We start from the raw sequence: 26,429 nt of genomic DNA, 5'->3' as shown, positions 1-26,429 counted from the left end.
ATTGGAGCATACTTACTGCATGCTTATGTGTTTGTGTGTCTAAGCATGCATGCATTGCATGTATGCACCTTGTGACTATATGTGTTGTATGCATGCATCTGTATAGGTGTAAATATTTAATTTGCCTTGTTTCTTCAGGGTGATTTGATGCAGGTGGCATTTTTGATGGGAGAACCAGATGCAGCTCGAGATCAGTGTGCTGCTTTCCAATCCCAGTGTGGCGGAACTGGACACAAACCTCCTCGCTCTCCTCGCATACACACTGTAGAGGTGAGCGAGCCATACTGTACAACCTGAACATTATACAACCTACCCATGTTGACGTTTTCCAAATCAGGCTAGTTTCTACTAAGTGACATATGGATTTGTGTCAAAATATCATAGTATTTGTAATTGTGTGCCACTGCAGTTCATTTCTTTTTTTATCTCATTATTTATCTTTACTGTCTACATCTTTTCTCTTTCTCTGTCCAGGAACTTTTGCTGTCCTCAAATGACCTGGAAGACTTATTAGTGTCAGCAAAGGACAATGACTCTATTCGTGCAAAAATGACTGTAAGTATTAATAGTGTTATTTTTCATCTTTACTGTATATGTAGTAAATTATCTGGTTCACCCCAAAATGAAAATTCTATCATTTACACCTTCTGTGAAACACAAAAGAGGATGTATTGCACAATGTCTAGAGTGATATACCACGAAGAAAGAAGATGACTGTCACACATGTTAAACATGATGGAAAAGCAACATAAAAGTGTTTGTGTTAGTCTTCTGAATCCATATTTGAACTGAATGAGTTTTAGTCTGTTATCATACAGCTTCACAACACTATGTAGGAATAGGAATATTGCGGACAAGTCATATAAACCACTTTTATGCTATATTTATGTTGCTTTATGGTTATTTTGAGAGCCCAACAGCCTTAGTTCCCATTATGAACGAGAGCTCTTTTGACAATCTCTAGTATGCCTTCTTGTGTGTTCCATGGAAGAAAGAAAAATGGCTTTGGAGCAATATGAGTGATTTTTGATGACAGAATTTTGGGTGAAGTAACCTGTATCTGTCATTAAATTATTCAGCAAAAGATCAAACAGCCTAAAAATACTATTAAATATATTGATATTGGTATTCTCCTGCAGTTTCATAAATTAATAGGAATTGCTCAATCCTATCTGCTTTGGGCACATCGTGACTTACTTTCTTGTGATTTAAACAGTGTACTCATCTCGGAAAGAGTTGATTTCCATAGTTACCTCCATAGGGTTGTTTTCACTCACAAGAAGCACTGACGAGTATTTAGTTTTGTGAATCATATTTTGATTGCATGTTTGATGTTGATATAACTGCTTAAAATTGTAGCCTGAAGCATTACACATGAACTTTCAGTTTATATTACCATTAATAATCTTATACCTTTTAAGAAACTTTAAGAATTTGTATTTACACATTTACACATTTTGTATTTATTTATCCTGTCAGACAAATTTTTTCTCCTGTAAGTGTTTGTGTACAAAAAAAAAAAAAAAAAAAAAATCCTGATGAAAACAGATTACAGTCTTCAAACGTACTGTGAACCTGTAATCACATATCAAACCCAAACAGGCTTTCCAAATCTCCCCTGTCTTCTATTAAGCCAAATAAAGATGGTGTGTGGTGTAGTTGAGCTACAGCAGTCGAGTCAGTCCGTGTGTTTGGCTGCTGTATGAATATTGATGGACTCCATATTCCTTTTGATTCAAAACCAAATGTTTCTGTCGGTGAGACCATAGCATGTTTAAAACATCTAGTGCCTCAATCAATCACCTGGACTCCATTATGTTATGTCAAAAAGGTGAGGGATTTCAAAGACTAAAGAACACCAGACTTTTTTTTTAAATAACCTGTTTTATTTCTCCAGTTTTGGTCTCTCTTGTGGCGTAACCTCTTGACTACGAACTTTTTGTTGTGGTGTTTCGCTTTGATGCCTCTGCCATTTTTGGTTTGCCAGTTTCCTGGATGGATTAATGGGAAACTTATGGTTTTCTTTGATCTCTTAAACCCAACAGGAGGTCAGAGGTCAAAGGTAATCACTAAATTAGCTTGTCACTCATTTCCAATGTCACAGCTTTGAGGCCCAAGTCAAGAATGTTTAGTTGGATACGTGTATGTATGCATATTTTTGGGTCAAATGACCAATTGAGAGACTCAACTACTTGATGTATATACAGTGGCTTGCAAAAGTATTCAAACCCCTTAATTGTTCACATTTAATGTTGTTGCCTTGTGTTAAACTACTTTAAATTACTTTTTTTCCACATTAATCTACACTCCCACTCCATACACCATAATGACAAAGAAAAAAATATATAAGTGACAACTTTTGCAAATTTATTTAAAAAATATATATATAAATAATAATAATAATAATAATAATTACATTAAGGCACACACCTCTCAATAAAATGTCTAACTGCTGAAAGTACATGTCAGAGCAAAACCAAATGAGGTCAAAAGAAGCTCAGAGACTGTAGAGCTCAGAGACAGGATTGTGGGAAGACTACAAAAAAAATCTGCTGTTCTGAAGGTTCACAGAAGCATGTAGCCTCCATAATCCTTAATGAAAGAAGTCTGGAACAACCAGGTCTCTTCCTAGAGCTGACCTCCTGGCCAAACTGAGCAGTCGATGGAGAAGGGCCTTGGTTAGAGTGGTGACCAAGAAGCTGATGGTCACTCTGGTTGAGCTCCATTATCATACATGGAGATAGGAGAAATTTACAGAAGGACAAAGATCATTGCAACACCCCAGTGATCAGGGCTTTATGGCAGAGTAGCCAGACTCAAGTCTCTCCTCAGTGAAGACCCACTTGGAATTTGCAAAAAAGCACCTGCAGGACTCTCTCAGCCTGTGAGAAACAATATTCTCTGGTCTGATGAACCTCAGTTCCAAGCGTCATGTATGGAGGAAAGTAGGCACCGCTCATCACCTGCACAATACCATCCCATCAGCAAAGAGTGGTGGTGGCAGCATCATGCTGTGGGGGTGTTTTTATAAAATATAGAGATGGCCATAATGAAAACCTAGTCCTGAGCATTCAGAACCTTGGACTGGGCAGACCTTCCAACAGGACAATGACCCTAAGCATACAGCTAAGACAATGCAAGAGTGGCTTATGGACAACTCTGTGAATGTCCTTGAGCGGCCCAGCCAGAGCCTGGGCTTGAACCCAATCAAACATCTCTGAAGAAACCTGAAAATGAGCTTAAGTGAATCTGAGGAGAAGAATGGCAGAAAATAGCCAAATGCAGATGTACACAGCTTCTCACATCATACCCAAAAAGACTTGAGGTTGTAAATGTGCTACAAGTACTGAGTTAAGGGTTGCTAAGTTGTCACACATCTGTTTTTTGCTTTGTCATTATGGTGTATGGAGTGTAGAATGTATTTAAAGTAGTTTAAGGCAGCAACATAACAGAATGTGAATATTTTTGCAAGGCACTGTATTTTCTACCTTATTTTTCGATGCGGAAGTAAGGTGTTTTCTGTGAATGTGCAAGACTTCCGATTTATTAGCTGCTATAGGGAAATAACAAGAATATCAAGAATATAACTGCTACAAACCATCATGTTTATGATAAAGACAATACATTAAAATAATATGGTAAGAAATACCAGTTTGCAATATCAAGCAGCATAACAAGCTGTTTTGTACAGCTGAAAATAACTGGAAGCGAATGACACCGGAAGCCAGACATTAAATTTACAAATGCCATGTTTGCTCTTACCTGAAAAATAAGGTAGATATATTATGTACAAACCCGATTCCAAAAAAGTTGGGACACTGTACAAATTGTGAATAAAAACAGAATGCAATGATGTTGAAGTTTCAAATTTCAATATTTTATTCATAATACAACATAGATGACATATCAAATGTTTAAGCTGAGAAAATGTACCATTTTAAGGGAAAAAATAAGTTGATTTTAAATTTCATGGCATCAACACATCTCAAAAAAGTTGGGACAAGGCCATGTTTACCACTGTGTGGCATCCCCTCTTCTTTTTATAACAGTCTGCAAACGTCTGGGGACTGAGGAGAAAAGTTGCTCAAGTTTAGGAATAGGAATGTTGTCCCATTCTTGTCTAATACAGGCTTCTAGTTGCTCAACTGTCTTAGATCTTCTTTGTCGCATCTTCCTCTTTATGATGCGCCAAATGTTTTCTATGGGTGAAAGATCTGGACTGCAGACTGGCCATTTCAGTACCCGGATCCTTCTTCTACGCAGCCATGATGTTGTAATTGATGCAGTATGTGGTCTGGCATCGTCATGTTGGAAAATGCAAGGTCTTCCCTGAAAGAGACGACGTCTGGATGGGAGCATATGTTGTTCTAGAACTTGGATATACCTTTCAGCATTGATGGTGCCTTTCCAGATGTGTAAGCTGCCCATGCCACACGCACTCATGCAACCCCATACCATCAGAGATGCAGGCTTCTGAACTGAGTGCTGATAACAACTTGGGTTGTCTTTGTCCTCTTTAGTCCGGATGACATGGCGTCCCAGTTTTCCAAAAAGAACTTCAAATTTTGATTCGTCTGACCACAGAACAGTTTTCCACTTTGCCACAGTCCATTTTAAATGAGCCTTGGCCCAGAGAAAACGCCTGCGCTTCTGGATCATGTTTAGATATGGCTTCTTTTTTGACCTATAGAGTTTTAGCCGGCAACAGCGAATGGCACGGTGGATTGTGTTCACTGACAATGTTTTCTGGAAGTATTCCTGAGCCCGTGTTGCGATTTCCATTACAATAGCATTCCTGTATGTGATGCAGTGCCATCTAAGGGCCCGAAGTATGGTTTTCCGGCCTTGACCCTTACGCACAGAGATTGTTCCAGATTCTCTGAATCTTTGGATGATATTATACACTGTAGATGATGATAACTTCAAACTCTTTGCAATTTTTCTCTGAGAAACTCCTTTCTGATATTGCTCCACTATTTTTCGCCGCAGCATTGGGGGAATTGGTGATCCTCTGCCCATGTTGACTTCTGAGAGACACTGCCACTCTGAGAGGCTCTTTTTATACCCAATCATGTTGCCAATTGACCTAATAAGTTGCAAATTGGTCCTCCAGCTGTTCTTTATATGTACAACTTTTCCGGCCTCTTATTGCTACCTGTCCCAACTTTTTTGGAATGAGCTCTCATGAAATCCAAAATGAGCCAATATTTGGCATGACATTTCAAAATGTCTCACTTTCAACATTTGATATGTTATCTATATTCTATTGTGAATAAAATATAAGTTTATGAAATTTGTAAATTATTGCATTCCTTTTTTATTCACAATTTGTACAGTGTCCCAACTTTTTTTGGAATCGGGTTTGTATATGTCTAAGTTAGTGTTGTCAAAAGTACCGGTACTTCGGTACCAAGTCGGTACTGAAATTTTGAAAATGTGACGATACCAGCATTTCTGTAGTACCGGTAGTACCGAGAATCCGGGTATATTCGGTACCCACTGATAGGGCTGTGCTAGTATTTACTTGAATATGACACGAGTGAAGCACAAAGCTTTGTTTACAGAAGAAATAACAAGTTAGCAATTAAATGTGACATCGCAGCCATGGAAACATTTTGATTCATGCCGAAAGAGAGAGGTACGTGAGTCCATACATTTAAGCTTCATATTCTGTTTTCCGAATCGCGATCTGGTCACCTGATTAGCAGAGAATTTAACAATATTCCATTAGTTATTCCACTGAACATGGAATCTGTTTCTTTTCCCAAATCTTCACTCACGCAGGGGATTATAACGTTTCTTTCGTTCGCATTTAGGCCTATTAGGCTATTCGCATTATTTACAGTGGTAAAGTAGAAAAAACACCGTAGGACAGAAACCTTTTTGCTTGCACGTCAGTTTCTATTTAACAGAGTTTGTGCTTGTTATTAGACTTTATAAGGCGCGTCAAGTTTATTTGTATATAACGTTAGTGCGTTTCACACACCAGTGATTTTTACTTTCGTTTTCTCTGGCAGCGCTAAATCAAATGTCTTGCCCCTGCGGAGGATAAAACACGCTCTTCAGACCTTTTACAACAAGTGTCAGTTGTTTGTAACATCAGGAAATAACGAAGATATTATTAAAGAGAAATGGTCTCTTTCCTGCTCGTGTCCCACATCCCTCTCAAAGCGCAAAGCGGCTATATCAAAGTAATAACGGGACTTTGGCTATAGCCTATATGACGCGTCTTTGTGTGGAAATAAAAAACGAATGCTTTTTGAAATAATATTTAACTTTCTTATTACTTAGGTTACCATTATTTACCGATATTTATTTCATAGTTTTAGAGGCTGTAGTGTGTTGTTTCTCTGACGGAATAGCTAAAATAAACACGCACGTCTGTTACCCCTGTTGAAAAAACGAGCATATGCTGGTAAAGTAGGTTTTGAAGCTGGTATGCTGGTTTATGCTGGTCCAGGACCATCTTAGGACTAGTATGGACCAGCAGGACCAGTTTAGGACCAGCATACAGCTTCAAAACCTACCTTACCAGCATATGCTGGTTTTTTCAACAGTACACAATGGATGTTTGAGCATTTAATTAATTATTTATTTTTTTATAGTTCAAAATTTATTTCATTGAGGTAGCCTATATATACACACACAAACACACACACACTCCAAATCATATTTAATGTTTTTAAAATAGGCTGTATAAAATAGTAAAATAGTTCCAATAGATTTTACTGTGGTACCGAAATTGGTACCGAGAACCGTAAAATTTTCATGGTATCGGTACCGACTACTGGAATTTTGGTACCGTGACAACACTAGTCTAAGTATGTGTGTAGTACTGTTTACCTTGTCCACTGTCCAGTACTGTTACATGAACGATACCCCAAACCATTATTATTAGTAGTATTATTATTAGTATTATTATTAAAGCTTTTTTACCAATTTAAGGGAGAGAAGAGAGGGAAGGCAACCCACTTCTATATACAGTACAGTAACCTACTTCTACAGTATATAAGCACCATGCAGCTCAAGGTCTGGAGCAGAGGCCCTGTCGAGAAATTAGGTTTTATGTGTAAATGTTATAGAACATGTTTGCTTGACCCACTGGGTGACGTGCGATTGCCAAAGTTTAAAATGCATATGTGTTTGTGTCTGTCTGTTTCTGTTTATTTGTTATGGGTTGTTCTGCTTAGTCTACAGGGGCAGTGTGTATGTTTAAAAGTGGTGTTAGTGTATTTAGAAATAGACTTGTTCTTTTTGTGGGTTTCATTTGGCAGAGGTTGGCACAAGCCTGTAATTGATTTGCTCTGCACTAAAATTAGGTTTGAGTTGGACTGAGTACTCCTCTAGGGAAGTGTCAGAATTACTCAGACAGGCTGTGAAGGATTCACAGCGTGCCTCCAAACGTGCCTTTGAACTCACTCTGTCTGTGAGTATAAAGTAATAAATGTATCATCTGTGTTTAAAGGTAGTTTATTTGTTCATGAGCAAAAGTGAGAACATGCATGAGACAATGCCAGCTATGCTAAACACTATGGAAGTGTTGTTTATAGAAGATCTTCATTTACAAAGAAGCCTGAGTGGCTAATTTCCTCACCTTCCTGATATCAGGGACAAAGGTTGAAAGTTAGGTTGAGTGCATTTTGTCTGTCTCCAGTCTACTGTAACACACAGGAATAAATTACATTTTAAAATGTATTCAATTAAAATATATATATATATTTTAATTGTAATTATATTTCACAATATTTCTTTTACTGTATTTTTGATCAAATAAATGCAGCCATGGTAAGAATAAGAGATCCCCAAACTTTTGAATGATATTGTAGGTTCCTATTTTTCTGGCTTTCCAAGCCTCTTGCATCAATTTTTGATTAGTCAAAAACTTTAAGACGAGCCCCCAGTTTCTGTTACGACCGCTAGGGGTCAGCCATAACAGAAAGGAAGCGAGTCTCAATACCAGAGAGATATCAAAATCAATACAAAGTTTATTTACAATAAGGGTTCAAATAAAAGGGTTAAATAAGGGTTTCAATGTCAGGGGCAGACACGGCCAAAACAATAAACAAAACAATCTTCTTTTAGAAACTAATTTACCTCACCAAAAATAAAGAAAACAAAATACAACTTAACTTACCTATCTCCCTTAACCATAAACAAAGTGAAATTAAGATACAAATAAATTGGCGTCAAACCCCCTACCTCCCTTAAAGTGAAAATAATATTTACAAGAGTTTTTACAGCAGTATATACAGGGTTTTGGGCAAACAAATCAGATTCGGAATTCAATTAGCGAAGTCAAACAGGCTGAGATCAAATAAACCGGGTAATCAAAAATATTAACAATAAACAAACACTCACAATCTCCTTATACACTCACAATCTCTCTGGCACGACACTCTCAAACAGTGTTGGGCACATTACTTTAAAAAAGTAATTAGTTATAGTTACTAGTTACTTCTCACAAATAGTAACGGAGTTAGTAACTGAGTTACATCATTATAAAAGTAACTAATTACCAGGGAAAGTAACTATTGCGTTACTTTTAAAAAAATAAAAATAAAAATATGCCAAATAAATTGAATGCCCCCAATATTACATATAAGTCTAAGAATAAATTATTCTTGATGCGACTCCTGACTCTTGATCCGCTCTTGCTCACGACATGAAATTTCTCTGTACTGTGTTGGTAGCCATTAAAGAAAATGTAGTTTCATATTTATGTTTAAATAGTCCTATGTTATGTTTTAAATCCATTTATTCGAATATGAAAAGTGAACAGCATGAGTAAGATGCATCATAAGATGCGCAAATATATCGGGAGACATGGAGTGGGTCAGATTTTGACCACTTCATTAAGTTTTGCTTTGTAGAAAGCCTTTCTTTAAAGTGAATTTCGTTTTGTAAAAATTGTATCTTAATTTTAATCAATGTTGCATCAACCAATTGCTTGGATTTAATATATAACAAGCAAATATAGCAGACAATAAAATCATGACGTGGAGGCGCGGGCGCGATCACTGGCGCGTGAACTGGAGCGCGTCTTACAGGCTAAATGAACCGAAACTCAGAGGCTGCTTGCCTCGCAGACATGAGAAATATATCTATAGAATGCTTGAAATATCTACTTTAACGAAAATGAAGTAATTAAAAACGAAAAGAAAGAGGCTACTCTGATTATGTAGCCTAATTCGAATGAAATGTGCATTATCTCTCTAGGCGTGTCCATATGAGCAGATGATCAGCAATGAGAATCAGCAATGTCAGCTTCATCTTTGCAGCCGACACTGATTCAGAAAACATTACTTTATTAATAAACAATTAAAATGTCTCCTTGCTGTTTTTGTCACACTCATAATCATTACTTTTGCCGGTTCTTTATGGCAATTATGCGTGCCCTTAAGTGCTATATAGCCTATATTATGTAAACGCTCCTTATTATGGTTTATTCTCTCCAGTATTTAAGAAATTAAATTAATATAAATGTGATTAGTCAACTAATAGCTTAAATGAACAACTACTAGTCGACTAGAAAAAAACTCATTTCACATATTTTCGATCTAGCATCAAAAAGGGTATTCTGGTTTGAGCTCGTGCTTCGCGCGCATGCTCTGACAGACACACACACAGCGCATCATACATTATTATCAGTTTAAAATTATAGTTGTGTATGACTAACCGCAGCACATACCAGAGAAAAAAACTTTGCAGGTCCTATGACTGAGAGAGAGCTTACTCGGATGAAAAACGCTTCAGTGAGCTCAATTATAGTAACGCGGCATTTTTTTTGCCAGTAACGGTAACGGCGTTGTAACGGGAGAAAAAGTAATTCGTTTGATTACTCGTTACTGAAAAAAAGTAACTGCGTTAGTAATGACGTTTATTTATAACGCCGTTATTCCCATCACTGCTCTCAAACAAACGATGACGAAACGAACAGTATTATCAAAAGTCAAAGTAGGCGAAGAACGATGGCGATAGCACAAAGTCAACGAGGCACGAGGCAAAGGCTGAGTGTTTGGGGCGGTCCTTAAAAACAGGTCAGGTGCTTAGCTGGACCAATCAGTGTTTCCTGAACGGTAAACCACACCCACCTGGAACACAAACATGACTATACACACAGATAAAGAGTATACAATGACAGATGAAAACAGACAAATATCTTAGGGTCTTAATACAAGTCTCTACAAAGATACACACATACTGGCACACATGTTTAGGTGAGGTGCAACCTTGGATTAAAAAAAAAAAAGAAGCTATTTAAGAGTTATGAGTCTATGAACACATCTGTCCTATTAGTAATAATTGAAGCAATAAGTTGTTTTCTTGTCTCTTTTCTTTGTGTAGTTTGTAGTGCATGCCATTTCCATGTCTCATTAGAGTCAAGGATTTCCAAGGATTTCATTGATGGGATAAAAAAATAACAAATATATTTATGACTTGATTCTATCAGGCTTTTATCAATGCCTACATGAGACAATTTTGATTTAGTAAATACAATTCTATTACAACTTTTTCATCCAAGAGATGTAAATAAATTTCATGTAAATGCAAATTACACTTAAGTTCTAAAAAGTTTTGGTTTTTGGTCAAGACAACCGCTGAGAATTCCATCTATAAAAAATCTGTTTGATCAGTTCAGATTGATCTGTTTCCAGCTGGCAGTTGTTTAGAACAACAAATATGAATGTGTTTGTAATTAAGTTAATATCTATTTATACATGTGCAGAAACTTGTTTCCCATTTGGATGTCACAATGACAATAAACCAGAGTAACAGCACCATGTGACTATGTGACATTCTCCTCTTTTAGAGCTCAGCTGTGCAAATTGTTACATAAATTAAGGCATTTTTCCCTTTTTGGTGTGTATGATGGTTTACTGAAAACTCCATAATTATATGTCATTGTGCAGGCGTCTATATCGTGCCTGCTCTCCTCCTCACTGTGTCTCTATCCTCAGGCAGTCACAGACCTCAACTCCACTGGCTGTAATTATCAGTTCTGAGACAGTAATTTAGTACCATCCATCCCCAAACCCACAATAAATCACATGCAGTTAATGCAAAGTGACTTTAGGTGCTTTCACCATAGCACTTTTGGTGCACACCCGGGTTCGATTGACGTCAGAGTTCTGTTCGTTTGGATGACATAAACGCTGTCTTCTGAACTCGGGTGTGCAACCGCAAACCATACACGAGTCCGCTTAAAAAGGGCGGTCTGGGGTACAGTTCATGTGAACTCCGGTATGGTTCACTGCTGATATGAACGCAATCATACTAAATCGCGGAAGTGAGCCGCTATTAATGACGTTTGGTTTGATAAAAATGTGTGTTTGTGTGTGTGTGTGTTTCAATTTTTCTGTTTCAATTCCTAATTTTCCTGATGAGCGTGACTGATGCTCCACTACTGTAGATAGATATAAGAAGATACAGTAAATACTGTAGAGATAGACAGACATACAAACTTGTCAAAACTCATCAGGGTCCTACAAATCCAGAACTGACTGGAATTTTCTGGAAGCAATTAGCTGCTATTTGGGAAGGACCCTTGTGTCAGATCTCTGTGGATTGTCTCCATGAAGACTCCACATTGCTTTCTGCTTTGTGAGTGAAGAGTGTGGATGGCCTCCTCTTTGATTTAGGATCTTCTCTGTGATTCAGGGCACTGATAGTCACTTTTTCTTCTTCTACTTGCACATAATTCACATCAGCAGAATCTCAACAAGCTGTCAAGGAGCTTCGTCCTGTCAAACGATGCCAAAATGTGTCTGCATGTGAGCAGTGTATGAATTTCCCATTGGTCCAGTTGTCCCTATTAGCAAAAAGTTATTGTATAAATCATATTGTTTCTGTCAGTTCATTCTGATCCACCTCAGCAAGCATGTAAGTACTTGTATCTGGACACTACAAGCGTTCTTAACCACTCACAAAGACAAGAGCGCACCCTCGCACATACACCCGCTCGATTTGCCCTGAGGCCACAGAGCCAAACAGGTGTCTCATTGTGTGAAGTAGATGATATGTGTGTGTCTGCATGTAATCTGCGTGTATGTGGGTGGATTGAGAGTTTGTGGGTGTGCTAGCGTGTTTTGCACGTATTTGACTAACCTTGACTGTGTTTCACTGCATTAATGTTGTTGATGATGTATGTGTGAGTGAATGTGCGCGTGTGTGTATGTGTGCCACCATGAGGATCTGGATGTGTTTGCTTGGATGGTTTCTGTTGGATTTAATGAGATTTGGAGCGCAAGGTCAGAGGAATCACATTCCAAAGGTATGGCTTCATTCTGGAAACCTTTCCAAAATGTGTTTGTTTGGGAAAATTGTTCTTACAAATCATGCATTAACTCCTATCTAATAATGACACGTGGGTTTGGTGGTGTGCGGTAATCCAACACTTAATGAAGCTCCACTTTGATTTCATTTTTTGTGGTTTTTAGTATGTGTATAAATATTCGTGTTGAAAAATAAGACATATGCGTGTAATCAAGCGTTAGTCCATCTCTCCTGAAGGCTGACAGTGGTTTGGCTGCAGATGTGAGAGGTTACAGTGGTTTCGGGTTATATGAGGGAAATAGTTTTCACTGAGCTAGTTCGACCCTTATTACCACAATCGCTGGGTTCATGTGTAGTGTCAGTGTGCAGATTTTGACTATATTTGACATTTATTGGTTTTGCAGTATTTTTCAATATTGCAGTTGATTTTTAGCACTTCTCTCTTTTTCAGTTTTCCTTTTGCTGCTTATTTTACCATACTGTTTTTTTTTTTTTTTTTAAATATATAGGATTTGTTTTATTATTATTATATGCATAGAGCTAAATTGAATTCCCAGTCTGACATTGCATTTAAAAACTCTCTGTGGCAGGAAAACAACCGTTTTATGACAAGACCAATATAACAAAGGATAAGACTGAGAATGAATTCAGTTATTTCTGCAGATGGTGTTTTCTTACTTAATTTTATTTTTGCGCCTAACCATCTTTTCTCCATATAAAGTTTTAGTCCCAATTCCCACTTTCTTTGGAAATGTAGGGCATTGCTTTATGAGAAACATTTTATGGGACACTATATTTAAATCAAAGTCAAAATGCAAGATACAGCTGGTTTGACATTGCCCATAAATACCTGTGTCTCTGTGATAGATTTACAGATAGTTGCCATCTTTCAAGTCTTCTTTTGTGCTGACTTATGTGTATGCGTGATACTAGACCCTTGTTTTGTAGGCTCACTTATATATTTACAGACCAAGTCATTAGATGCAAATTTGTACATTTCAGAACTGCAATATAATAATAGGCGAGTTTCTTTAGATTTTTCAGAACCGTTTTGCCTATATGCATGTATTTAGCACTAGTGGTGGTTACCTGGCATGTAGATGCGTGTGTAAGTAATGTCTCTGGAGCCTAAAGGCATATCCCTTTTATTTTGTAGGAAACTCTTTACCTCTTCTGCAGACCTGTCACTGATCTGTCTAAACTGTGTTCAGTCAGGGAAGGTTTTTGTAACAGACCTTAAATAGCAGGGTTGCACATCACAGCGAAAGCTCTGGGAACATTCATACTTGAAGTGATCGTTGATCTGGATTATGTCACAATAGACATACTACTATAGACAGATCTTTGCCTAATCTTGTCACAGCTTCTGTATTTCCCCCACTTGTCAGGACAGTCAGTGTGAGTAGGGGATTTTTGTCTAAAAGTCACCACCACAATCTTGGGTTGTTGCTGTATGGTTGCTAGTAGGGTTGCCATCTTCAGTACAGAAAAATAAGGGACGCCTGCCGCAGCGGGGGCCACACCCCTCGGGGCCAGTGCCAGTGGTGGTATATCATAACTTAAAACATGTTTTCATAAACATATTAAGATTGATACCAATGGACATTATAATAAGATATCTGCTATTGAAATCAGTGTGAACAGATGCAATCAGTCTCTCACTATCACAACTTAAGTGGTCATATTGAATACACAGCTATGACAATAATAAACGTAGGCCAACACCTGCGATAACTCAGCTGCTGTAACCCAGAGGGGAGTAGGATAAGAAATTGCTAATTAACTCGAATAATTTTATAGAGTGATGTGAACAAAGATTTTGGCTAAAATATTTGGCATTGTTTGCAGTAACACCATCCAAACAGTGAAACCACACCTAAATGACATAATATCTACAAACATTTCTTATTTAAGTAAAACACTTAACAACATTTTTATTATTGGTAAGTAAATATATTTATGTATTTATTTATTCCATTTTTATATAGTCTATTGTTAATTCTTTAGTATTGAATGATGCAATTATTTAAATTGGTTAAGCATAACAAATAGTTGTTTATTTCATTCACATAGGTACTTTATTTTATTTTGTATTACTTTATTTTATTCACATAGGTTTTGATTAAATATGTATTAAATATATCTCTCTTAACTCTTATTAAAGTAATGCTTATGTGTCTGACTGTACAACTTAACCTTAATAAACAAATCATACCATAACATGATTAATGTGCATTATTAACATTATTTCTTAATAGGCAGCATATGAAACATTATCAATTAAAAAAATTGATGGCCTCCGCCATCGTTTCAAATGGATTCTCTGACAAAAGAACGGGCGAGGCGGCGTCCCGCCCTCCTCTGACTCTGATTGGCCGTGATTCACGGCCCGTGAACCTGAAACAAACCAACGATGGCAGCGAGTATTACCCAATCAGGGGCAGAATAGGACATGTCTTCACACAATGATTTGCATGGGATGCTGCATAATGTGGACCTATGTAAAATACGGGACAAATCGCGTCCCGTATTGACTTGATATGGGACGCGTCATTTTGCCTGTAAATACGGGACGATTCCGTATTTCACGGGATGGGTGGCAACCCTAGTTGCTAGGTGTCTCTGTTATTCCGGCCCCTAGATAAGTGTCCGATTTTATCGCTCACTAGGAGAAAATCATTTTAGTGACCTTGTTTTTTTTCAGTGATCAAATTCTGCCTCTATTTTCTAACTTTGTGAAAGAGAAAACAAACAAAAGGTCTCTGATTACTAATTAAGGACAAAGCACTGCAGCAGTGAAGTATGTTTTTATGGTGGTCCTAGTCACAGGAAGCCCCCTAGTGGCCAAATGGTATTATAGCTAGAGCTGGAGTGGAAGTTGCTCTTTTCTGGGTGACTGGGCACTTAATGTGAGTCAGTGTGTTCAGACCCTCTTTGGCTGGCTATTAGAGGGATATCAGACCAACAGCAGGAAGATAAGCTGGACGACAGCCCTTCGTAGCCAGGTGGAGATCAAGTGTCGGTTTAGCAGGCTATGGCCACAGAAAGAGCCATTGTTAGCCAGTATTAGACTAGAGGGTCTGATTTTACCCAAGTTTCCTTCCTTCGCTCTTCAATCTCACCTTTACAGGCTACAGTCGGATGTCATCTTGCTGACTGACATATTATTCACTGGGTATATAAAAATAAATAACATATAATAAAATATAATATATTAAAGACCCCCTGTGGTGAAAATCAAGTTTTTAATGTAGTTTGTATGTCTATCTGGTGTTTTTAACATGCTTTAAGACAAACAATGTGCAAATTCATAAGTCAACACGATTGTGTCGTTTAAAACTGCAGTAAACCAAAGACAGTCTCAAACCCACAGTTTGAAATCGTTGGTGTTTCTGACGTCACATACACATTGTAACCAATCGCGACAATGTGCCGGCGGGCTTTAGCATATTATTAACTGACCGCACAAGGGAGTTTCAAAAGGTGGTTATGCCGATATATTTTTCTGTTGATATGAAAAATCGGGTAGATTTAGCAATATGGCGGGTGTATGATGCATATTACGATGTTGTGATGAACTATATTCCTTTCTCCATTGACGTTGTTCAAAGCGTTTCTAAGGATACTGATTGTTAGAAGGCAGCTGACTCATGAATGTGAACATGGTTTGTGTAGCATTAGCAACACATTATTAGCTGTTTGATAATGTAGTCAAGCAAACGCTAATTATAATAATTACTGTTATGTGTCTGGCATTGTAAAAAGCGATACTATAGAGTGCCCCAGGGATGACGCATTTTTGTAGGCAAAACCCGGAAGCGAGTTAGCATTTTAGGACTTCCGGTTCCAACGCCGTAAAGTCTATGGGTTTTTTGAATGGGTTTTTGCTAAATCGCCTGAAATAAGGTCTGTGGTTAACAAAGCCTCTAAATACGTTCACGTTTTGATCTATGACATAAAACACACCAGTTATAACCCACTTGTGATTTTTTAAAACTTTTACTGTGTCTTAAAATCGGCGGTTGCTAACAAGTTGCTAAAAGGGACTGCTTCCTTTGGCGGGGACTTTAGACGTCATCATTAAAAACGGGATATTTGGACAGCATTTCTCATGAAAAAGTGGATAAGTATTCATACACAGCACAGATCATAATCAGCGAGCATGTTTTTAAATAACGTTGTTTTTTAAATACAGTTTGAAGAAGTTTGGTGGTGACGACGTTGATCCGCGACCATGGTGTGCTGTAGTCCGTTTATAGCCTACTGTTAGCCTTTTATATCTGGCGACTTTATTTAGGCTTCAAAATCTATAAATGTTGTGTTAACTTGTAAAGATTATCTTGATAGACAAAACGCGTAAGTGTCATAACCCTTTGTTAAACACAGAGCTTATTTTCTGCGATTTTCCAAAAGTCTATGGGAAAAATGCATAGGCTTTCAACCGAGGGAACCTGTGCGCCGCTAACTTCCGGGTTGGCCTACAAAAACGCGTCATCCCTGGGGCACTCTATTGTGCTATGTGTGAGTGAGTGGGGGCGGGGCTAATTAGCATATTTATAGATTAGTGTATATTAAATGAGGCAAGGGTGTAGAGTTACATTCAAGCTATTATAAGGCATTAAGAATTTTTTTTCAAAGGAAAAATATGTAAATATGTAATTTTGGTGATCATAGATGAGTTTTAAGGGATAAAATGATTGACTACAGGGGGACTTTAAATACATTTAGAATATATATGTATATATGTGTGCGTACACGCGCACACAATATATATGGAAGATTTTTTTCACATTTGTTATATTTATTAATATATTAATGTAATTATTTTATACAAGGCACTTTAATTGCACTTTAATTTACAGTTTGTGTACGTACAGTGTACTTACCTAAGAAAGTACTGGGTAATATAATGTAACTACATGGGTTAAGGTTAAGTTTAGGGGTAGGTTCAGGGTTAGTACCTGGTTATTACCCAGTTATTGTAAATACTATAATAAGTATGGGGAACAAGACTTTAAAATAAAGTGCTACCTTATACAAAGCCATGGCATCCAATCTGGCAATACAAAATAGAATGGTTATAACTCTGAATAATATAAATAGCTTCATATAACCTTTCACGACTCTCAACTCTCTTTTTGAGTTTCTCTTTTTGTAAAGCTTGCAGATGCCACCAAGAGAACTGAAGTACTCATATTGTCCTACAAAAGTCACTTTACTAAAACACCTGGCTTGCACTTCATGCAAATAAAGCAACTAGACAGAATCACAGCAGACTTTAAAGAGACACATGTTTCAGTTTTGTACAATGTCATTTTGATGTACTGCAACAATTCCCTGCGTTTGATACCGTGATGTGGTTGTTTCATCACAGAGAGAGGCTGTTTTTCATTTCCCTTCTCATCATTCAGAACCAAACCAGATCATATGGAATCCAGACCATGATTTTGTCTTTTTTTTTTTCTTCGTTTTGTGTCCTTTTCCAAATCTCATTGACTTTGTCTCAGCATGAACAAATGTTGTTTGTATGAGTGTTTTGTGTCACTGTCACACTGTTTTGACTCTTTAAACTACCAGTGTGATGTAGACATGGAAGGGTGCCTTGTTGGAGTGGTACAGTGTAAGCTGTGCATGCAACTCTGATTTTTACATGATGTCAGAACTCAGTAGATCATTGCTGATTGCTACAAGATGCTTAATAGTTTAAATGATTGTTGTTTATCTTCCTGGAATTATCAAACACTCGTATTTACCTGAACATCTGTTAACAGCAGCAACTTGACAACCGTATGTTAAAATGGAGATTACAGCTTTAATCAAATCACATAAACAATCTCATGGTAAATTAGACATTATGAACAAATACAAGTGATTACATCTACATTAAACATGTTATGCTAAAAATAAAGCTTCCAGATGTAATTGATGAATAGCTTACACGCAATTCTTGCCACGCATTAAGTAATTTATTTTTATTAATAGGGTCTCCGTAGACGTGGGATTATACGTGGTGATGGTACTCTGCCCACTGGATCCAAACGTCCTGTCCTTGTGGGGCGAGGTGATGTGTTTGAGGTGGATGAGGATACAGACCTTCTGGACCAAAATATCTTGTCCAAAAATGGTGGTAAACCCTCCAAAACCATCCCAACTGACACTACAGGCAGTCGTGATGGAAAACCAGAATCCACATCTAAACATCTAGATGAAAACATCACCACTGACAAGCACAAACCTGGCAAACCTTCACCAAAGAAACCAGTGGATACCACAATTATCAACCTGGATGTTCAAGTACCCAAGAAACCTACCGCAAGTACTGTATCTAGTGGAGAAATCCATCTAGAAACCACCTCCAGTCCTGAGGATCGAGAATCCAACTTGTTAAAAGAGGATTTAGAGGCCACCACACAGGCTCCTGTTAGCACAACTTCTTGGGAGGGCATCTCAAAAGGCAGTGGAAGAACAACATCCAAGACTCCAGATATCCCTGCAGGGTCTGGTTGGGGATCTGAGGAGCACCCAGATACTGTTATACTTACAGGCAGACATGGAGACCTTGTGCTTGGCTCTGATGGGAATATGTATCGCATCCAACGGGGACCTATGGGGCCAGTGGGGCCCCGGGGTGAGCCTGTGAGTATAAATTCAGTATATATCAATGTTGTTGTAAGAAAAGAAAAGAAGCTGAAAAGAAAGTAAAATATAAATATTAGATGAACTTTTAGACATGATGATATTAAATTAAAATGAAAACTGCTAATTTGAACAATGAATGAAAAAGCTAATTCAAAATATTAATAAATACTATCATAGTGTATAAATAACACTAAATAACTGTTGGTCTTATGTCACATCCTGTTAAAGAAATATGTCAAACAATTCTGCGTCCAAGAAGCAAATGGACACAACAGCTGAAATCAATTGCTGTAGCAGACATGTCAAACAAGGCATGTACAGCTTTTTACACAATAAATAGGAAACTTCTGCCACAATCAACAAAAGCAGCAAAACCAAGTCTGATGCAGAAAGAACAAGAGGGGACAATTAAAGGGAATTATTAGGACTTTGATGTTGGATCAGGGGCATGCAGTCCATATAAGCTGCAAATGCTCTGCATTCCCAAGCCATTCGTGAACTCGCTAATTAATATTAACACTATAAATTACTATAAATGTCCTTGTTTGAGATGTAGCTTGCATGATAACATTTTGGTAATACATAGTATGTAACTGTCCGTCATTTATTTATTTGCCAAACGACGGTAATTTTCTTCAAATATGCAATTTATGGAAGGTTTCGTCCAAACGGATCCACAACAGCATTGGCACCTACGATCTGTTGTTATGTTTCGTCATCATTGTCCCGTGTTCTCATTGGATTGCTGGCATATGGGGGATTTCATGTGCAGTCTCTTATTTAGATCTGAGCCTTTTAGTGTGTCCTAAGCCAATCCATCATACTATTTAAAGGTGATTTATTTAGCTTCTGCAACATAAGTAGCACCAACAGAGTTACAAAAATACAGCATATTTTGCAAATGCCCCTTTTGCACCTCCCTCAACTCAAACATCACAATCACAGCTCTTACGGGTGCTTGTGAGGGCACGTCTCAACAGGTAAATGTAAGGTACTTTTAATAAAATGCCCAACATATTAAGAATACTTTTAGCTGTGTTGCGATGTGTCATGAGAGTAAGCAACTGAGTAGCTTACACTCTGTCTAGCGAATGTGAGTGTCTCCCTTATTAAACCCATCCAACACCAGGCGCATTTTTGGTTATGACGCACCGCTCAGCATACCCGTTTAAAGAAGTCCCCACTCGCCACTGTGTTGTATATGTATATTTCAGCTGTTCTCACCTTAGATTCATCTGGCTCTCTATAAATGGCTGTAGGAGTATGGGGGTAGGATTGTAGCAAAATTCCAAATAAATAGATTATGATCCACAAATAAATGTAAAGATATTCACAAAAAATCATTGTATCAAAAAATGAATAGAATGAGATCCACAAATATGTTAGGAGTTTCACAAAAAGTAATTAAATTCACAAATAAATAAAATGAGATTTGCTAATAAAAAACATATTCACAACTCTGCCTGCATTTATTTGTGAATCACCACCTGTACATTTGTGAATTGCTTTCTGTGCATTTGTGAATCTCTTCCTGCGCATTTGTGGATTCTGAAACAATTCTAGCATCAAGATCTCAGACAAATCCACAAATAGGTCGACTCCACCCACCAACTACTCAAGCCAATCAGATAACGGCCACGTGGCGCTGATCAATCACAGCACACTCTCGCTACAACCAATCACGTTTTGCTTTACAATTGGGGTGAACAGACTCTGAAAGGAGCTCCATAGTATTTATTTTTTGTGAATATCTTTACATTTATTTGTGGATCATAATGTATTTATTTGGAGATTAGCTACTAGTCAAAATGCAACGTTCACCTGGCTTTACAAGTGACTGGGCCTAACAGAAGTAAACCCAGATGTGGTGCCATCTGGAGGCTTCTGGCTGAGCTCCAGTGGCCCAGGCATTGTAAAAGGCCTCCATTAGTTCATGAAGGGTTGATTTATATGAGGTGGCTGAAAGCATTAAGCACTGCCTGGGAGCAAAACGCAGTAGAGATGCAGTAATTAATACCCCCTCTTTTTCACATCTCTATTACTATCATACCCTCCATTTCTGTCTTGGTGGGGGTCAAGCTTTTAGTCATATGTTGAATAAGGACCTGATTTTATCATGCTACGGAGTTAAAAGCCTGTTCTTATTAAAACTAAAAAGTGTTTATATGAACCCCTTCACTTGAGTCTAAAATATTGTACTGTGATGCAGTGTTATTGTTAACTAAAACTGTTAAAATGTAAATGTTAGATAAAAAACTAAAATTAGAATGCCTTGGCAATTAGCTGAAATAAACCAAGGTTAAGTAAATTGAAGAACTAAAACTGAAATAAAAATAAATTAAAGCTAAATAACTTTTTTACAAAAGCAAAAACTAATAAAATGACAAACGCATATTACAAAATTACTAAAACTTACACTAAAATGAGAATGAAAACTGGAAATATAAAAATAAAACCTAATTCTATGTTTTAATAAATACTATAAAAGTATATAAATGTTGGTTCAGTAACAATGGTTCAGTATTTTATTTGTCTGAGGCTAGATCAGTTGTTTCTATTGCTCAGTTAACGAAGCTTGTCATAAACTGTTTCGAGCCATTAAGTGATAAAAGTTTGTACTCTATGTGAATGGTTTTGTTGCAAAAAAACAGATGTCATCATGCAGGAAGTCAGCTTTTAGACTGGCATTGTAATGGTTAACAGGTTAGGCTTAAGTGTAACAATGTGCTTTTTTTTACCTGGTCAGAGTACCATTAAAGTTAATGGATTTTATTAACTTGTCTGAACTCTGAATAGTTGTTTTGTTTGTTCAGATCAAGACTGTTTGTCAGTTTGTTATTGCTTATTTACTTCTTTATACCAGCTATAAAACTTCCATTTTAACCCTGTTAAACAAGCTTGCTTGCCATTAAAAATGAAAGCTGCATGTTTTATTTTGTTCACACTCTGGCTTTGTATAATTTAAGTTTTTTTTTCCTTCTAGGGATGTCCTGGGAGTGTTGGCTATCCAGGAGCCAAAGGTGATAAGGTATGATAATCAGAGTGTTTACTAATGAGAAATTATTCACATCAATCCTTTAGGATGAATTAAGTCAAGCCGAGGTCAAAGTGCTTCATCACTGAAGTTCATGGAAAGTTCACGTGCCTGTGGTCATGACCGGCTGACCCCTTGCGTCCTTTTATGACCTTTGTCACTTCATATGAATACTCTCATATGTTCAGTCTCCAAAGAGAATTCGAAATGCCAACAGGGAAGCTTGCAAAACATGCTGTCAGTCTGACTTCCTATGCAGTATTTCTTTAAAGTCACAGATAAATAAAAATTAAATTGCATTCTTTTGCTTCAACTTCTTGCACTTTTTTCTTTTTCACTTTATAGTTAGAAATGTAACACTTCAACTTTAAGTGTTACATTTCTAAATATCAAATATATATATATATATATATATATATATATATCAAATATATCCCAATATTTGAATATCAAAAATATCCCATTGACAGAATGTTAATCAACAAGATGTTTTATGTGTCATAACCATGGCATAAAGGTTCTATTGCACAATTTTGTTTATGCAAAACCAAAAAAATAAGTTTATCTAAAACTTTAACACTATGTACACTACCATTCATAAGTTTGGGTTCTGTAAGATGTCATTTATGCCAATCAAGGCTGCATTTACAGTAATATTACTGCAAATACTGGAAAGAAAGCAATAATATTAAGTATCATTACAATTTAAAATAACTGTTTTCTATTATAATATATTTTAAACATATTTTTAAACAATATATTTTAAGGGCAAAGCTGAATTTTCAGCAGCCATTACTCTAGTCACATGTCACATGATCCTTCAAATCATTCTAATATGCTGATTTGGTGCAATGTTGAAAGTTGCTTAATATTTTGTGGACATTGTGATACTTTTTTTTCAGGATTCTTTGATTAATCTTTAAAAGAAATAATAATAAAATTAAAAAAAATGTAATGATTTATCGGTTATCTGGTGATATCTAAACTGATCTGGGCTGCATTTCCCAAAGCACCGTGAGCTTAAGTAAATCGTAGAACCATTGCCACCAGTGGTCTCTACAATCAACTTAGTTCACAGTGCTTTTGAGAAACACTGCCCTGATCTGTTCTGTACAGTTCTGTTTTACAGTATGTGCCATTTGTCTGTTTATACAACACAGATGTGTGATGGACTTTTGTTTATCATCCCAACAGCTGAGCTGTCATCAGGTTTGGGATTTGTAAAAGCTTGTAAGTGTATGTCAGTGTAAAGGGACATAATTATAGTGATGCAGTCCTCCTTACTGTTGTCATGTTTTCTAGGGTGCCATTGGGCTTAAGGGCCGTCCAGGTCGCCGTGGATTCCCAGGACCTCCTGGGCCACCTGGGCTGCCCACATTCTACCTGTGGAGAAACACACCTGAGGAATGGGCTGCGTTTCAGGTGTGTTTTCTCTCTTTTTTTTGGTTTCTTCTTTTACAGGTTTTCCTGACTGAATGCTCTGTCCCTGTCTGTGGTCTCCCTGTCTTCATTCTTTATCCCTTTAAAGTGGCTGCCAGTGCACAGCTGTATCTTGTGTAATAGCTCAGAGAAACACCACAGCCGTGATTGAATAAAGATGCCCTCAGAGAAAGAGAGAGAAAGAGGAAGGAATTTTCTCTTGTTGTTGTAATGGGGTATTTGTTTCCTACAGCCTTTGAACTGTCCCGCACTGTACATTCAGCTATCCAGCTGAGGGCAAAGGCTTTTTCTTCTCTTACTGCCGCATGAGATCATAAGTTGTTCCTGTAACTAAAGGAAAAAGCAGGAGGGATATCCCCTTTGCTCAAGCCCAGAACAAGGTCACCTCAACACAATCAATCAGTCTCACCCTTCATGTCAGTTTCCAGCTCTATATCTCTGAACGCATCTCCTTTGTGATAACCGAAACCTCAGTCAAGCGTGGTCTAATTAAAAGCAGCCTGTGACCTTGTAGCTTATTTTGGTATCCGTGTCCTTTGTGCAAGATGCTGTCTTTGTGAACGCCTTTGTAGTTTACAGGGCAGCATTTAAGTCTAAGGTCTGGTTGGATGGGAATGGATCATTAACGCTTTAGTAAGACCAGAATAGTATGGTTATGGCTTTTGCCTTCATTTAAATGACTCCTCAGAGTAATGAAGAGGAAAGCTTCAAGAATAGACTAGGAATCACAAAATTTTATATTTTGAAAATTGGTTAATTGGTGGGTTGTCTGAATGACTATCCAATCAATCTGCCCAAGGAAGCTCAGTATAATTAGGCTGGTTTTGACTTCTCCTGACCCAGATTAGTAGGGATGCACATCGGAATTAGAATCAATATTAATGCCAAATCATGATATTGATTTGCAATATCATATTGCAGTAGTTTGATTTGCATATTCATTTGCAATAGTAAAATCATGAAGGCTGTGATTTAATTAAATCTGTTCAAAAACTGTGGGAATGTGGCCTATGAAAACTCAAGTGGAACTCAAGTATGAAGTCTGTTCACTTTATGGTTACTAAAAGAGACTTGAGTTTGGTCATGTAAAGAGTATACCCAAGTGTGAACACTTCATTTTTTCACATTTTCTCTTATTTGTTCAACCCTAAAAGGATGTTTCACTCTAAAAAAGTATTCAGAGCTTTTTCATTTTTTTTCTCTATGCAGATGCACTCTTCTTTTATAATGATTAGTTCTTTCCAACTATAGCTATTCAAACATTTCTAAGCGGGCCCTTACATAAGTAAATGTAAAACAGTTCAACGAGATGTAACAGATTGGAACATACCAAAGGAGTCTCAAGACACATTTTAAAAAGTTGGACTGTTTGTAACTTGACGTAGTGTGCTAAAAATGTAGCATTTATAGCACAAGACACTCCTAAAAACATCCTGCATGCCTATGGCTATAGCTGTGGTGGTCATATCAAAAGAGTTTTATGAAGTTGTTGGACAGTTAGTTGACCCATCCTTAGGATAACCAGAGCTCTGGAGGTTCTGTAGGTTTAGCTTTACAGATTATCACATAATGCTTTAATATCAGCTGTGAAATTGATGATGTGATAAACATGGATAGTCATGTGAGGGCTCAAATAAATGAAATAATATTTTTCTCTCACTCTCTCCTCCAGCAAACATCGTTCTTCCAGCTTCTCCGTGCAGGCTGGCCTGTAAGTATACAGCACATCTTTGTGTAAGTTGTTATGTTTCTGAACATGGAATATCCCTGACACTGGTCTGCTTCCTGTGAGCTTGTAGAGAGCGCAAGGTCTGCCTGGTCCGGAAGGAGAGATGGGGAAACCTGGGCCACAGGTGAGGCAAATCCTGTCTATCCCTGCGTCCCAATGTCCATACTATCCATCCTATATAGTATGTGATATTAAAATAAGTGTGTCCCAAAGCATAGTATGTTGAAAAGAGTATCCCAAAAGTCCCCGGATGGTCTACTATTTCCGGTAGATTTTCGAAGTGTGGATCCGTGCACACTATAAAGGCTAATATTGCCCACAACCCATTGCGCGTTGAACGAGGATTCAGTTCGGAACTACAAACAAGAGTCAAAAGTGTTAAAAAACTACAAAACATGGCGGATATGCGCGATCGACGCTGAGAGGTTTGAGTGACTAATAATCAGTTCAACCTGATAGAAAATATTTATTTAATGTTATCCGTGTTATTTTTCATCTGCAAATGCCAGTGTGGACTTTTATAAATATGCGAATGGCCATTAACTTTTAAATGCATCATTATGCATTAATATGAGGAGAGTTCTCCACATGAAAGACCTGTGACTGCAGATTAACGTGCTGCATTTCTCTCTGATACGGTAGGAAATTAGCTAAATGAAATGTGGAGGATGTAAGATGATTCACAGGCCAGTTTACGGTGACAGGATGTGACAGAGAGAAAAGACGCGATTGTATGACGTGATAATATGTCCCAAAGCTTGTCTACTATTTTGCTACACACTCAAAAGTAAGTACTTTTTGTTCACAGAAAGAGTACATACTTTTAGGGCGTAGTATAAGTAGGCGAATTGGGACGCAACATTTGTGTACCAGCTGCTTTAATTAGACTTTGATGAGGCTTAGTGGCACCTGTGTTATGTAGCTCAGTACTTCCTGATCTCAGATGACAACACCTGCTCTGCTAAATCATGCTCTGTCTCTCTCTCTTTCTCTCTCTCTACCTTCTCTACTAGGGGCCACCTGGGGAGCCAGGTGAACGAGGACGTTCAGGACGTATGGGAGACATGGTAATATCCTATAGTGCAATCATTCTCATTTTTAGTGGTGCTTAATAAGGATCATTTGTATCAGTGGTGCTTGCTTTGGAAAGCATCCATACTGCTAATTAATTACATACTAACTAATAACCTACTAATTGTGTACCATTTGTTCACCAAAATGTTGCTGTCTTTAATTATAATGTTATCGAATTCGTAATAAGAAAATACAACAGTCTGTCAAGACAGCTGTAATTGTAAATAGGCTAATATTTTC

The 26,429-nt window shown here is 37.4% G+C and overlaps 1 protein-coding gene across 2 annotated transcripts in view; it reads left to right on the top strand.

Moving 5' to 3' along the window:
- Positions 1 to 26,429, top strand: part of si:ch211-196i2.1 (collagen alpha-1(I) chain) — a 77,444-nt gene that overhangs the window by 25,490 nt on the left and 25,525 nt on the right. The window contains exons 5-12 of one of the 2 annotated variants that reach the window (XM_048166754.1): positions 139 to 270; positions 475 to 555; positions 18,256 to 18,909; positions 21,896 to 21,940; positions 23,249 to 23,368; positions 25,059 to 25,097; positions 25,186 to 25,239; positions 26,129 to 26,182. In XM_048166754.1, the coding sequence (XP_048022711.1) occupies positions 139 to 270; positions 475 to 555; positions 18,256 to 18,909; positions 21,896 to 21,940; positions 23,249 to 23,368; positions 25,059 to 25,097; positions 25,186 to 25,239; positions 26,129 to 26,182 (1,179 nt within the window). Of the gene's footprint in view, positions 1 to 138; positions 271 to 474; positions 556 to 12,122; positions 12,272 to 18,255; positions 18,910 to 21,895; positions 21,941 to 23,248; positions 23,369 to 25,058; positions 25,098 to 25,185; positions 25,240 to 26,128; positions 26,183 to 26,429 lie in introns of those variants that run through there. The other variant, XM_048166755.1, reaches the window with a different exon arrangement.

Source organism: Megalobrama amblycephala, linkage group LG18, assembly GCF_018812025.1.
Source record: "Megalobrama amblycephala isolate DHTTF-2021 linkage group LG18, ASM1881202v1, whole genome shotgun sequence".
NCBI lineage: Eukaryota > Metazoa > Chordata > Actinopteri > Cypriniformes > Xenocyprididae > Megalobrama > Megalobrama amblycephala.
The sequence above is the reverse complement of the archived record's forward strand: the minus strand, read 5'-3'. Positions and strand labels throughout refer to the sequence as shown.